We start from the raw sequence: 15000 nt of genomic DNA, 5'->3' as shown, positions 1-15000 counted from the left end.
AGGACTGAAATTAAAGCCTAATCGACCTTGAAAAATCCTTGTTGAGAGTCATCTTTGTTCCCAGGGTCTTCATTTACAAATAGGCCATGGGAACCATGTTGTCGTAATTGACCCTATCCTGCTGTCAGTTTTGGAAGACTTAATTGCACTGAGAATACGTGGTATTTAAAGTGATGATATATCGAAGCAATATGCTAGATCGTTTGGTGCAACTGTGAAGGAGAGCGTGAAACTCGCTTCACACTGGGCTGCGTATTATCTCACCAGTCGAAGATCCTGGTACCCAACACCCAACACCGCAATGTCTCTTCAAAATGTACCGTTGGTGACACCTCTACCCTCATCATATGGTGCAGTAGTAAGACAAAGGACAGTGCGGCAAGAGACAACAATTGCTAAGCACGGGACATTGGCAGAATTTCTTTATCAACGCCACCTCGAAGTTGGTGATAAAGTGCATATGAACTTCAGGCAAGGTGGAGATCTGAACAAGGGTGAAGAGGAAGCAGCCAGTGACTCTAATGAAGACCAATTCTTCGACGAAAGCAGTGACGAAGACGTTGACATCAGTATCGATGACACCAAGGCCAGCAGCTGAGGATGAGTCAGGGGCATCTACAAACGTTCTATTTAAAGGAAGGTCGCGATATGGAAGGGCAGTGAGTTCAATTATAGACTCATGTTTTAAAAAGTTAGGTCAATTACTTTTTTCTTACCACAGTAAACGTCACCGTGACTAAGTTCCCGATGACCACCAAAAAGATAACAACTAAACTGTGTAATTGTATGTTAGATTGTGCAGTCGATACAGGTCGCAGGTAACTGATTGCCCAAGATTTTAATCAAATCTCTAAGTTAATCTCTAACTTCTCAAAATTCTTGATTTCCGATGTTAGTTTTCAGAGGTATAGGATAACGTTTTGCTATTGCAAAATCCCTAATTTAAACAGAGACTAGAAGATGTGCCTGATTCACAAATAACGTCCACATACAGTGATGAAATTAACATAGTTTAGTCCGTATCCTGCAGGTGTCACTAATTAATGTATCAGATCGATTGGAAATCCGGTTCTCTAAACTTTCGGTTTTGATGGTTTGTATTCGGTTTTAATCGAAATTTACTTTGGTTTTTCGGTTTTGGGTGAATTTTTGAGCGGTTTTTCGGTTTCTAATAGACCCCAATGCCCACCTCTTTTGCATTGATACTATACATAATTATGGTAATGCAAAGATAATCTGAAAGTTGACGTTGCTTTGAGTCTAAAATCGGACAAATCAAATGATAAATTACAGATTAATTTTGTTCCTTTATTAAGTAAATACTTCATATGGTTGACTTGGTTTAATGAATGCGTCCCACACTTGGATGAATTCTTGCGATTACTAACGTTTAATTAATTACCAAATTGAGAATAAAGAGCCACAATCTTCTGGGTGCCTTTTACCTTTTTTGTATAAGTGAATGCAGCGAGCTGTAGTCTCCAGTAAACGATAGTAAGCGATATCTTGGTTCTCAATTCTCCAGGGGCACTTCCACCGCTACAATCAATAATGTAAGTCGAGTAAGTATCACTTTGATTGAAAGTAGTAAGTTGCATTATGTTGCTCGTTTAAAGCAGTTACCAAAGGTTAACAAAGTGCAATGTATGCTGGTTATGATAATTGTAAGAGTAATGTTTCTCTCATTACCGTAACTATATTTTTTGTTTGTTTTCCACTAGGGTTTTTACAAATGTGGATGCTTTTGCAATGATACTATAAATAATTATGGAAATACAAATAAAAGTTATGTTTTTTTTCGTGAAATCCCACCTCCAATCAGGATTATTGGCACGCACCGGTCAATCATCGCAAACCACTCAACAAAGATCCCTGTCAAACAGTGTTGGCGTGCCACAAACTCCGGATTAACTATTTGAGTTACACGATCTGTTTATTGCGTGTTCTATTTAATTTTCAGGACAGCTTCTGTATGATGAATCGCTTGAAAACGAGTTTTTGTAATAGTGATTTCAAAGCAGGCGAAGTCTTTATTGGCAGGATATTGGTTTCAAAACTCTAAGAAAAACAAGGCTTCCAATGAACTGATCCCTCTGATGACAGATCGTTAGAAAAGTCGCTTGCTGTCTATCTAGTGTGAAGTCAAAGGTTCACAACAGAGTCAAGTCGGTTTCGAATCAATCGCCCATCTTCAATTCTCTCAGCTTTTAGAGGTATGTTGGTCTTCTAAATAAGAAGTATTTTATAGAAAAAAGTGTTGCACAGGTGTTATTTCAAAAACTACGTATTGAACTATCTATATATCGTCTCGTAAACGACTAATCAGTTCATGTCTTGGGGGTGTATATATTCGTGCCACTTGATCCCATTCCTGCTAAAAGTTTCTTCTTGGGAACCGTGTCCTTTCCTTAAAATAGCTCAACTTAAAATTCGTGTTACTTGATAGAAACAGGAAACGATCGAGGAGTGGAAACATACTTTACAATGTTGTCGTTCGTGTGATATTGCTCAAGCGCGATCGCCTGATTGATTAATACGTCTAATACAGTTCATATATGAAATCCTTTGCGACTATCTGCTTGGCCTATTTCAAGCTCGTGCGCCGATTCCAGCTTTTATCTTTAACTTGAACGTCTTTCTGACCAGAGGCCTGGTCTGATATCTGGCATTGCCTTTGTATCATATTTGCGGGACGTTTTAAAGTATGTTCAGTGTCAAAGGCTGTACCGTCTGTAACGTTCAGTTTGTTGCGTGATAAACAAGTTGGATAAGAAAAATATGGGCATAACGAAAGTACATAATTTATTACTCGAAGGTTTCTAAACCTACAAAGAAATGTTTCATGGTCTACATTTTATTGGACTGAGCATATTTTGATCGACTGCTGAGCTGGCCCCAACATAGCAAAAAAAACTGAAAAGCCCTGACACAGGGAATGGACGCCATGACATGAGGCCTGGCGAACTGCGTAACATTTGTCAACATTCTTGGCCCATATGTGTGAACGTAAACAATTCATGCAGACATGCGCTGAGGCGACTACTTGGCTCGGTTTATCATTTCTCAACACTTGGTGATCAGCAAGTGTTGAACCCTCTGTCATCTGCTTTTTGAGACTGAAGAACGATTGATTGATTGCGTCAATGGCTTTCGAATCGGACAGTGTAAAACGAAGACTGCAAGGTTTCAAGGTTTCAAGGTTTTTATTTGCCATGATTACATATAATATATCCGATTTATTAACGAAAATACAAAAAATTGTAAAAAAGGCGAGGAAGCCCATAAAGAAACTATAAGAGCTTATGGAGCTATGGGCTTCCTCAAATTAGACTAAGAAATTAAGTTTAAGATAGCACTGGGACGTAATACAATATATTATTAAAAAGACGAAAGAGTGCACACACACACACACACATTTATCCACAAAAATACAAAAGCGTAAATACTTCGAAGAATTTGATGCTACTAACTATAAAGAAGAAATCTTTTAAGGTTTTTGCAAAACTGAGCGGTAGATCCAGATGACTTAATTTGACTGTCAAGAGAATTGAAAAATTTAGGGCCTTGGAAGCGGATTGAAAATTTTCGTATATTAGTTCGAACTAATGGAATATAAAGACTGCAGACTGCAGACCGGGGTTAAAATGCAGATTGAGGTTATAATTTAACTGTTGAAAAAGCCCAAACCCATTAGAAATGCTAACAGTTAAGCCTGAATATTGTTTTAGGCCTAAGGTCAGCATTTCTAAGGGGTTTGGGCTTTTTCAACAGTTACGTTATAACCTCAGTCTACATTTTACCCCCGGTCTGCAGTCTGCAGTCTGCGTTTTACACTGACCTCTTTCGAATTACCTGACACTTACTCGACTCTCCTGCATTCCCCTGGCATTTGCATGCAAACCACGACATAGAGGATTCATGCTGCGGCATCTGCTTCAGCAGCTTCTGTAGATCTGTTGTGGATTAATTTTCCTCTTGGTTGAATTTTTTTGAAACCAGCTTATATTTTTCTAACCAGTTTGATTTTTTTTAAACCAGGAATATAATTTTAAACCAGCTTTTTTATCAACTGTCTGAAAAGGGATTTTTTCTCTTGGGGCGTGGTTTAAAAATAGGGGCATGACTTTTTTTTTGGGGGGGGGGGGGAAGGGGGGTATGAAAATGAAACATCATTGGTAGAGTGATCTTTTTCTCCTACCTTTCACCTTTCCCTTATTGTTTCCCGATTATCCTCACTCCAATTTCCATTCATTTGTACATTAGCAATAACCCAAGTACTATTACTGCCACCCCCTGTCTACAAATCCTGCTTACAAGTTTTCTTTTGAGAATATGTCTTACCTTTCTGTCAGGGTTCGAACCACTGAGCCACCGAGAACTGGTTACAAATCCCGCAAATAAATGTTGATACGAATAATTGTTATTGCGTCCCACACTTACCTCGGATAGTATTCGTAGTTATTTGCATAATCATAAGCGAGCAAATGCAAAAAATAGCCTGCGATGTATTATAAATTTTTTTATTGAATATGAAGAAATAAGACGATAATAGGCCTTTTTCAATATATTAACATTCGGCTTGAAAGAGAGGTTCTGAAGACAAAGACAAAGGTAAGTGGATGGTTTTTTATATTTTTCATTCCAACGTGTTTCTATTGTTTTTGTCCTCTATGCCTCACTATCAAGCTCAATGTTTGAAAGTTCGAAAATGGCCTATTTGTCCTAAAATCCCTGGAGTCATCAGAATATTCATAAAAAAACCGAACAGGACTTATTTTTCATCACAATCTCCTACAAACTATGGCTTCAAACGGCGACGATTCTACTCCAAATTGTGTAGACAAAATGGAATTTCTTTCTGCGCTGGACAGCTCGATTATTGCAAAGAAATTTCGTTCAAAGCTGCTTGCAAGCAAGCTAACAATACTTAATTGTCAGAAGCATTTGTTCAGTTTGCAAAGAAGTGAAGTAACAACACTATTTTTGACTGCATCTTTATTTCTTGTATTCGCATTAAAATTTACAACATAAAATGCATCTACACACTTGGTTACTTTAGTGGACAGTGTCTGTTTCCCAAACCGCATTACTTAGTTAACCAGTCAGAAATCCACTGATTAGGCCTAAATACCAACCCATTTTATGACCACAACCCTAACCTTCAGAAAACAAAACGCAATTTCATAATGACCACCCTAAACTCAAACTGACGCAGTCCTTAGGCACAAATGCACTATCGTGATCATGGCCCACACTTTCTGTTTGAAGCTAACCATTCAGAGGCACTTCTAAACCAAAAATATGAAAAAAATGCTTTAAAAAGGAAAGGAAAGAAACTTTTTTTAAGAGTCTGGTTGTTCTAGCACTGGAGGGACACTGAAAACTGAAATCAACAATTAACACAAATCAAGTCAAATGTTGGTTATTTAGGAGAGGAGAAACTTGCGTACCAAGGAGAAAACCTCTGTCGGTGCAGAGAAGAGAACCAAGAAATTCAACCCACATATGACGCCGAGTCTGGGAATCGAACCCGGGCCACATGGTGGGAGGCAAGTGCTCTCACTACTGCGCTATCCCTGCACCCCAGTACCATAATCGAACTGGTTTGAAAAAACAAACTGGTTTGAAAGAAATAAACTGGTTTGACAAAATTTAAACCGAAAATTAAATGAAACCACAACAGATCCACTGCAAAGATGCGTTTTCTCCGGTCTCCGACAGTCTTTCTCCGAGGTGACTTGGACCGAGCCCTGTAGGACTTCATATTGGGTGTTAGCAAAGTCACGTAAAATGATATCATCAACACCTGATATCATCATCCAGATATAGGCTTTGATATTTTGCTCGTTCAAAATGTATTTAGATTCTTTCATCCCACTATTTAATAACGTCACAGGAATGTTCCAAATTTCACAACAAATGTAATGTAAGGACAATTTCGTCAAAGTGGGTGGTGCCGGAGAAAGGATGAAGGCTCAACTCAAGAAATTATCGAGAAAGTACTTAGCACACCGTTGCTTTGCCGTGGCCTTTGCAATGATTGTTTGAGCACTAAAATGGCAAAGATTTATTGGGACAATGAGTGATATAAAGTTTACAGCATGAAGTAAGTGTCGTAGTATGATCAATGAGTCGCGTGTTTTCGTTAGCTAGTAAAAACGGGTTAAAACTCTGGTATTATATGCCTTCAGGCCTTAAATACATCACATTAGATAACGGCATTCATTGTTATGTTTGCAGAACATGACACCAATGACGAAAACCTTTGATTGCATCGTGTTTCCATCACATATAGACTTGATTGAAGCAGCTCAAAACGAATTGACGTTCTTAAATCTTGTGGATCACGAGCCAAATCTTCTTGAAGGTCCTGCCTTTCAAAACGCCTTAAGGAGATACGAGTCACTTTGGTTACCACTCTTCAACAACCCAGACATACAAGGCGACGAAATCCAAGCTCCATTGGACATTGAATGGATTTGGCAAGCGCATATTTTGGATTTAAGTGTCTATACAGAAGACTGCAAAACCATCGCACAGAAAGAAGTCAATCATCGCATCCATACATATCTGCAACGAAAGGAATCCTCTGATAGAGGTCGAGAGATTTGGGAGAAAACGTACCCAAACGAACCATTTGAAGTCGACTTCAATAACATTCCAGCTTCTGTTCAACAGTACAACTCAAAACTTAAATGTGATTTCAAGAAAGCCTGTGTTCGCTTAAGGAATTTGTATTTTAATGTATCTCTTCCCCATCATGGGGACACGATGTTTCTCATGTCCTCTTTGAAACGCTATAAGCAGCATTTATATCTAACCAGGGAGAATCCAGACAGGAAGCTTGTCCCATGCTGTGATGTGGACTTAATTTGGACCACTCATCTCCTTCATCCCTCTGTTTATAAAGAAGATATCAAAGATTTTCTTGGACACGTCTTGCAGCATCCTGATGCGACAATGAATATTTTGGAGATCTCCAAGCGTTTGGCACTAGAAAGAGAAACAAAATCAGTGTGGGAAGAGTGTGGTCTGACCTACTCCAGACCTGGAGCCACATTTCGAGGCGAGGCTCCTCGACCCGCTCTTCCAGCTGAACCAACCGAAGCATATCGATTATTTTCTGTCTTTGAATTTGAAATAGAACTTGTGAAATTTGAGACTGAAAATTTTGAAAATGGCAAAACCTTCTCCTTCAGACTGCAGTACAGTAACAAGGAAGTAATTTGGAAGAAGAGAATCAAAGGCCTCAGTAACAGCTTTGAAGGTGATGGCGAAGAAGCTCTTGCAAAATTTATGGTTAACACAGACGACAAGAACAACATAATGTTTTCTTTTCGGCAGAAGAAGATGTTTTCAAAGACTCCAACACTTAGTCATGCGATCGACCTTACACAACATCTGGAAACAGCTCTTAGCGCGGATACAATAGCTCATTCATTCCGCATACAGATTCCGATCTTTGGTCCGGCAAACAGGAAAGCGTACGTAACGTTTCGGACTTGTGTGTCCCCAAAGCCTCTTAGATACAGGTTTACAATTAGCCCGGAGCCAGATTTTGCTAAATTCGATCATCCAGTGGATGTTTTGTCAGCTCCAAGATCATTCCTTAAGCGAGAATTTTTTTGTTTACGACGGGTGGCTTGTGAGTTATCCCTTTATCACTTATACGGTCATCGAGGGGACGCTGCCTTCAGCTGTCGACTGGTTAATGCTGAGCCAGAGGATGTCATGGTGTTGGAAGTTCTTAATAATGATGGCAAAACCGTTTCGTATGTACAGCTTGTTGATAACGCGTTGTTTCCCAGTCAAGGTGAGCCTTTAGAAGACTCGTCCAAGTTTCTCACAACTACCAAGTCTGGAAGCGAAACGGTACTTCTCATTAGAGGAAATGCAGCAGACTGGGGAATCTGTATCGGAGTGAAAACGGCCAATAAAATGTCTCTAGACGAAGAGGAAAATGTTGCAAAGATCAGGTTCTTCAAACTGGGAGAAAAACACGGCTGGTGTGATGTGAAAAAGACGGACGATTCCCTTTTGATCCAAATCAGTCCAAATGAGGATAGCGTGATAGAAATTAAACCTGATCAGGGACAAGTGACTCTTCCTATAGACGTCAGTGACGTTCCAGAGTGCATTGCAACGGCTGTAAGCTTTATGCTACTACCTTCGCTTTGTTATCTTGTAAACTATCCTGAAAATGGAGGTGAAGCTGTTAAGCAAAGAGAACAGTCAAACGTTGCTTCTGTAGTCATCCGCTGCTCCAGTCTTTCACGTTTCTGCTCGCCAAATGCGCCCTAAGCACGAACTTGTCAGTATCCATTGTTGAGGATCCTCTTCGGCACCATATTGCTTTAATGGGCGTTTGGCTTGAAATTCGCTCATTCTTAGCCCAGGATCATCGCACACTCGCACCACGCCGCCGTACTGACCTTGATCGTACATTTTTATCTCAACCCAAGTATATACCGAATGGCAATAATATGATGTACTTATTGACTGAGTGGGAGGACCGGCCAAATATTTTCCCGCCCGGCCCCACCAAACTCAGTCAATAAGCCTTTTATCATGTGATTAACACGTGCATGGTAGCTCAGAGTAAAGCATTGACTACCACAGCGCGTGGTCCTCGCATGGCTTTTTCCGGGTCCACGCGTTTAATGCGTGCCGCCCTCATTCGTGACTTTTCTCAGTAGTTTTAAGCGCGCGGGGGGCTGTACGAACCATATGATAATTTGAAATAAGTTGAAAATGGTTTCTGAACCTTCGTATGAGAGTAATATCTTATCAAATTCTTAAGCTGGCTGAATACATAGTGCGTAAGACAATTTCAAAGGCTGAGTTTATCGCTTTGAGAATTTTTGCTCTTCGAAACCCAGACAGATAAATGGAAAGGAAAGGAAACTTTATTTGAGTGTCTAATCGTCTAGCACTGGAGCCCTAATTGGGGACACTGTAAATTGAAATTAACAAATTAACGCAAATCAAAGAACATTTTTCTGAAAAAATCGCCCTTAGCGTTTTTTAAAGTCCTCAGATTATAAAACATGTCATTTATTACTCAAAACCGAAATGATTTTGCACTCATGGTGCGAAGACCTCACTGACAGGTTATAAAACTTGGGAGCACATAGCGGATTCCACAGACACGACTGCTATCATTTTTTGATGAAATGCTTAGAGAAATGCCAAAAGTATTTCACATTTCATTTGCAAGGGAGATTTTAACTGATTAACGAAATATTTCAGGGATGAATGTGCACTATTGTATCGACATACTTTTATAGAGAACATTCGATACTTAGCTTGTTGACAAGGCGTTGAGGACACAAACAAAGGGAATGAATAAACAAACTTGCTGAGTTTTTTTTGTTGGTGGCCTTTCACCCTCGCTATCAGGTAGAATCTTAGTATGTGTGAAGAAGCCTGTTGTTCATCATGGCTTCAAGTTGTGGATTACCCATGCAGTTGGTAAATAAAGTTTTTGTATTATGTAATATATTAAGGTTTTCAATTGACTGTCGAAAGTAATTTAGCTTTTATTTGCTGTTATTGATTGCACAGGCTTGTGTCAGATTTTCAGCCAATCAGATTTAAAAGCAAAACCAATTGTAACTTGCTAGCGTGTGGTGCGCGTATTGGCTAGAAGTCATTATTCACTCGTCTAACCGTCTGTGGCTTTTTTGAACGGCCAAAGTAATTTATAATACTTTGATTTACATTGTAAACTCTGCAGCACCTTTACCGTATTTACCAGAGATTGAATTTATTGTAATATCCCGAATACATGTTACATTTTGATGGATTCGAAAGGGAACTATTCCGTCATATTTGTGAGCTTTGTTACGTTGTCTAAACAATTTGCTATGTTATATTGTGTTAAGTGAAAGTAAAATAAAAGCAGTTCATCCAACGAGGTTTACACTTGCCAATAGTTTGTTGGATATAAACTCTTGAAGCTTCTGTTTCCTTTGTACGCGAATGCAGGGTCTGTATTTCATGCCGAATTCATTCTGTTTACGATGAGGTCATAATCCTCAAAGCATTCAGCTCGTACTTTTCGGAATCATCATTTTGTGAACGGGACAACGCCTTGTGTTGAAACTTATTGCCCCAGCAGCGGCAAAATCCCGAGGAGGCATCATTGCATCTTGCGCGTATATAGAGTTACAGTGATATAGTATTACATATCTGGTATACCGGAAAAAATCTCGATTTGCCAGAACTAGGCGCGCACGGAATAAATGGGCAATGATGACGTTTCGTGGAAGTCAGAGGAGTGAAAAAATAGACTTATTAACAAATGTAAAAAGTGTGATTTTTTCGCAAATTTTATTGCAACCCTGGATGGCTTTACTAACAAGGAACCATATTTTTAAATGTCATCATGTTTCAGTGACTCAATATCAACGCGACTTGATTTTGGCTCCCTTCAATTGTTGTTTTCGACTGAAAAGTTAGTCCTAGGCAGTCGAATTGGCTCATCTTTAATGAAACCATCTTTTACGCCTTGGGGGTGGCAGGAGTTGAAGTGTGTATATTGAAAGTTCCCAGTCGGCTTGTAGTGAGTCCAGGATGGATTCGCTTTTGAATCGAGGAAAGTGATTTCATTCTCTGATATTACGGACGTAAATTTGATGGTAGAGTGGAATTTGTTAAGTTGTTTTATTATGTAGATACTGATGAAATACCAGGATTTCTCCTTTTACTAAAAAATAACATCCTCACCGTGCGCAGTGAACATATCTTTTTTATCTTTCACATGTGAGAATATAGGTGTCGTCAAGGTAACGAACACGATTAGCCAATAAAACGCGAGCTTCCTCTTCATTGTACGATACTTCCGTGCTTTAATATAATTCTTCTCTACTACATTACCATTTTTGTTGCAAAATTTTACATTATCATGATTTGTTTTTCACAATTTCATATCTTGTTTCATGTTACACCACATGCGTGTTTTAGCGGTTGGTAAATATAGTTTACGTCATAGAAAGTGCGGCGTACGGGGTTTTATTCACGAGTTGTTTTTGTCAAAAACCCGAACGAGCGAGGAACGAGCGAGTGAGGGTTTTTGACACAAACAACGTGTGAATAAAACCCCGTACAAAGCACTTTCTATGTCGTGAACTGTTTATCACACATAAGACGAGAATTTTCATTAAAATAGTTTTCTGAACGCAAATTAGAAACAAAAACTCACTAACAATAGAACCAAATGCAAATTTAATTTAATTCAATAACAAAGTACGATTTGCACGAGATGCACGAGTGATTGGCATGGAAACGCCTTTACGCTATCGTTGATTGGTTATACTTCCACATGTGAACTATCGTTGATTGGTTATACTTCCACATGTGAAATAGCTGTATGCCATTCTGATTGGCTGTATAAGCCTTTTCCACATGTGAAAATAAAGCGTATAGATTTGTACAAATGAGCTTTATGGAATAAAATTCTCATGTTATGTGTAATAAACACTTTTTCATCACTTCGAAAATGAGTAAAACAAGTTGTTATAAATCTGGACAAGGACATCTACATAAAGCATTGACATTAAACCGTGCAACACCTGCGGTTATTCACGTTACTCAAGACTAAAAAAACTTATCCCTTGCAGTATGTTAAATTTTTAAAACATTACGGTAAAAATTGACCATGTGTTTCCTTTAGTTTCTCTTTCGACAGGTACATCATCCCGTCCACCATGATTAAACCGTCTATTTACAAAGCCCTTTTCATATTCTATCCTAGCTGGAAATGGAAAAAGTAGCGGAAAAGCAATACCGTCTTGAGTCGCTTCTTTGAGTAGTAACCGGTTCAGTTTCAGCTCCGGTAGTTTGGTCCTTTTGGTTCTTGCGTGCCTTACACCGTTTCTGTTACAGATTCCGTTTCAAGACGTCGCCAAAGTGACATAAAACGTTTTTAACCGCTCCGCGCATTTTCGTGTTACGCCAACAGTATAACATTGGCTTGATGCTAGAATTTACTAGGATTAAAGAAACGCTACAATTTAAAGCCAACCAATGAACTCCTTGTGGCTGTATTATCTGTGTAATTATCATGACACACATATAAGGGGCGCTGCATAGTGTAAATACGATGACTAAAATAAACGTCGCAAAGGCAGTTTTTATTTCTTCCGCGAACTTCGGCTGGTTATGCTGCAACTGATCCTGAATTCGCGCTTTTTGTTGTCGGACAACCAAGTATATTCTTACATAAGCAAAGCAGATAAGACCACTGCAAATCGACAAAAATGCACAAGCCACGACCAAGTATGTTTGAAAACCTTTTAGCCACGAGCTTGTTAAACATCCAACACTGACCCAGATAAAGACCAACGCAGTTTTTGTCTTTTTCACCGTAATAATTTCTTCGTATCTGAGATTGAGCTTGAGTGCTAAGAACCGCTCCATACTTAAAGCCGCGACTGTGGCTACAGAAATTCCAGATAGAAACGAAGAGGAAATGTTATAAAATGTCACAAGAGAGCAAATATGGTCGAAGTGCTTTGTCGTTATGAGAATGTGAATCACTGTAAAAGAAGGTTGAACTACCAAACCAACTCCGAGATCTGCCACAGCGAGTCCAGACAAAAGCATGAAGGAGGGCTGTTGCATCGAAGGTGTTTGTCGTATTGCTGTAAGGACGGTGATGTTACCAACGATTGCAACAACTGAAAAGATGGAATTGAAGATCGCTGTGGCAAGTGTCAAAACAAACGCAGAGCTCAAACTGGTAATGTAATCTTGACAAGCTTGATCTGCCATGACTTATGAGCTTCGACATACGTGTATCATGTGGGCGAAATGCCATGTGAGTTTTACATTCATTTGGTGAAATGTAGACTTGCCGCAAGTCGACCTCACGATAACCCCAGAAGAAAATGTTTCGGCGAGCGAATCGTGATTTTTCGTACGCGAAGTGAATGAGCGAGCGACGAAGTCGCAAGAGGTCGACTTGTCTCGCTTGCAAAGTTTTCATTTGCGTCTCGCGCCAAAAAGGGGATGACGTCATTCGCAAGCCCTGAACTTGATGGCGCAATCCGACGAAAACAGTAGAACATGTTTGTTTCTACGAAATCGAAAGAGGAAATTTGTTAACTTTGTGCTAAAGGTATCAGAAACAAAGATGAAATAAAACGAAAGCTCTTTTTCAATCTCGAGTCGCCGCTTGGAAAGGAGACCTCTAGTGGTATTTTCTGGACCAACACTTGTGCCGTGATTTGTGCTGATAGAAACGAAAGACTAATATATTCGAAAGATTAGCAAGTAAGGGAAAGATTCGAATCGTCAAGAAAGTCAATATTGATTTCACTCATGAAAGATCAGGTACGCTTCAGGTGTAGGAGACGTACTAGACCCGGGGGGGGGGGGGGGTACTCGACATATCCCTGGGTGGGGAGGTACGGCGCGGCCCCTCATACCCTGACCCTGTTTAAGACAAATATCGCTAATTTTCCTACCCATTTTAAGACAGAATTCCGATTTTTGATACCCTGTTTAAGACATTTAACCCAGTTTAAGACAAAAATTGATAAATCGTTACCCAGATTAAGACAAAAATGATGAATTCGATACCCTTTTCAAGACAAAAATCCCAAAAAACATACCCTGGCTGGCCGCACGTCCCCATTAAGGCCTTATAAGGGAGTCCCCCCCCCCCCCCCCCCCGGGGTACCAGACCGGGATTAAAAGATGCATCTTAGTGAAACTTAAGCTTACCATTTAGCGATGCAATAACTCTCGTCGATGAATACACATGCATTTTAAAATTTTTTGTTCCATTCGACGAAAAATGTGTTGATAGTCGTTGAGAATCGCCTCGGGACTTCCAGACACCCGTTTATACTTAAGATTTTAAATGTGTTGTCTCCTAAATAGCGACCGGCTAGAGACCAAATCTGTCGTGAGTGAAATCAGTGGAAGAATTACGAAGACGATAGCATTGCCACCCGCTCCAAGTAAACGACCAAAAGCGTACGGGACTAGTTCAAAGGTCAGACTTTTCCCAGCTCCGGTTGGAAAAGACACAAACATATCTATGCAAGACAGATATTCTTCAATTATTTTCCTCTGATGGTCGCGTAATTTGGAATATCCGGTGGCCTTAGTAGCATGCTTGAAAATCACGCTTCACTGCGTGTGGCAAATTTTGATTGACAACTCTATCCCCTGGGGTCCAGGAGGACTACTCTGATTGGCCTAGCTCAGCGACCCGTTTTTGGGTCGCTAAATTGGCGCCAATCAAGTATGAAAAGTCCTTCGTTCCACGCGTATCTAGACGAAGGACTTTTCGAAAGTCTAGGTGAAATGCTGACTGCTAGTGTTTGTTGTTCATGTTATCTTTGTATAACATATACTTCGGAAGCGATTTGCTGAAATGTACCGATTGAATCAAATATCTAAATAAACTAGTTTTTTCCCTCTAAAATTGCTTGGAACAAATGGAAAAACTTTTGTCGGCAACCTGGTGTAATATTTAGCATGATAATATAAAAGTTTGTGGTCAAAATCTCCAAAAATAGTGAACATCGGCCAATACAATATATACTGTATATATCTTGTGAAACTTCTCGTAACTGTTTCGTAGCGGACATTCGAATGGAGGCGGCTCAATGTCGATTTGACGATTCACCCATTCATTTTTTAAAAGGGCTAAGCATTTAGCAACTTTGCGCATCTTTGAAGTAAGTGATAACAGTAGGCGTCGGCTTTTTCTCTTTTCAAGATACCGGTCATAGTAACATTCATCTTAAAATTGTGCTTTCAAGGTTTCGTTAAATCTCACTAATTTCTAAGAGGCCATTGTAAGATCCCAGTAAAATAGCTTTTTAAAGCATTTCTTTTAATGACAGTCTCTAAAATGGCCCCCAGCACACTCATAAACCCATAGAGATGACCTTGTTAAAGAAAGATCACCTGACAAACAATTTTTACATATCCTGCTTAACTAAAGCAGTTGCATCCTAGTTGTCTGGCCAAGTTCTTTAAATC

The 15000-nt window shown here is 39.5% G+C and overlaps 1 protein-coding gene across 1 annotated transcript; it reads left to right on the top strand.

Annotated features, from left to right (window-relative positions):
• Positions 1 to 1890: 1890 nt before the first annotated feature.
• On the top strand, positions 1891 to 10167 carry LOC138006303 (uncharacterized). The gene is made up of 2 exons (XM_068852546.1): positions 1891 to 2213; positions 6241 to 10167. The coding sequence occupies exon 2, from the start codon at positions 6244 to 6246 to the stop codon at positions 8299 to 8301; it is 2058 nt and encodes a 685-aa protein (XP_068708647.1). The 5' UTR covers positions 1891 to 2213; positions 6241 to 6243; the 3' UTR covers positions 8302 to 10167.
• The last annotated feature ends 4833 nt before the right edge of the window (positions 10168 to 15000 follow it).

Source organism: Montipora foliosa, chromosome 6, assembly GCF_036669935.1.
Source record: "Montipora foliosa isolate CH-2021 chromosome 6, ASM3666993v2, whole genome shotgun sequence".
NCBI lineage: Eukaryota > Metazoa > Cnidaria > Anthozoa > Scleractinia > Acroporidae > Montipora > Montipora foliosa.
The sequence above is the reverse complement of the archived record's forward strand: the minus strand, read 5'-3'. Positions and strand labels throughout refer to the sequence as shown.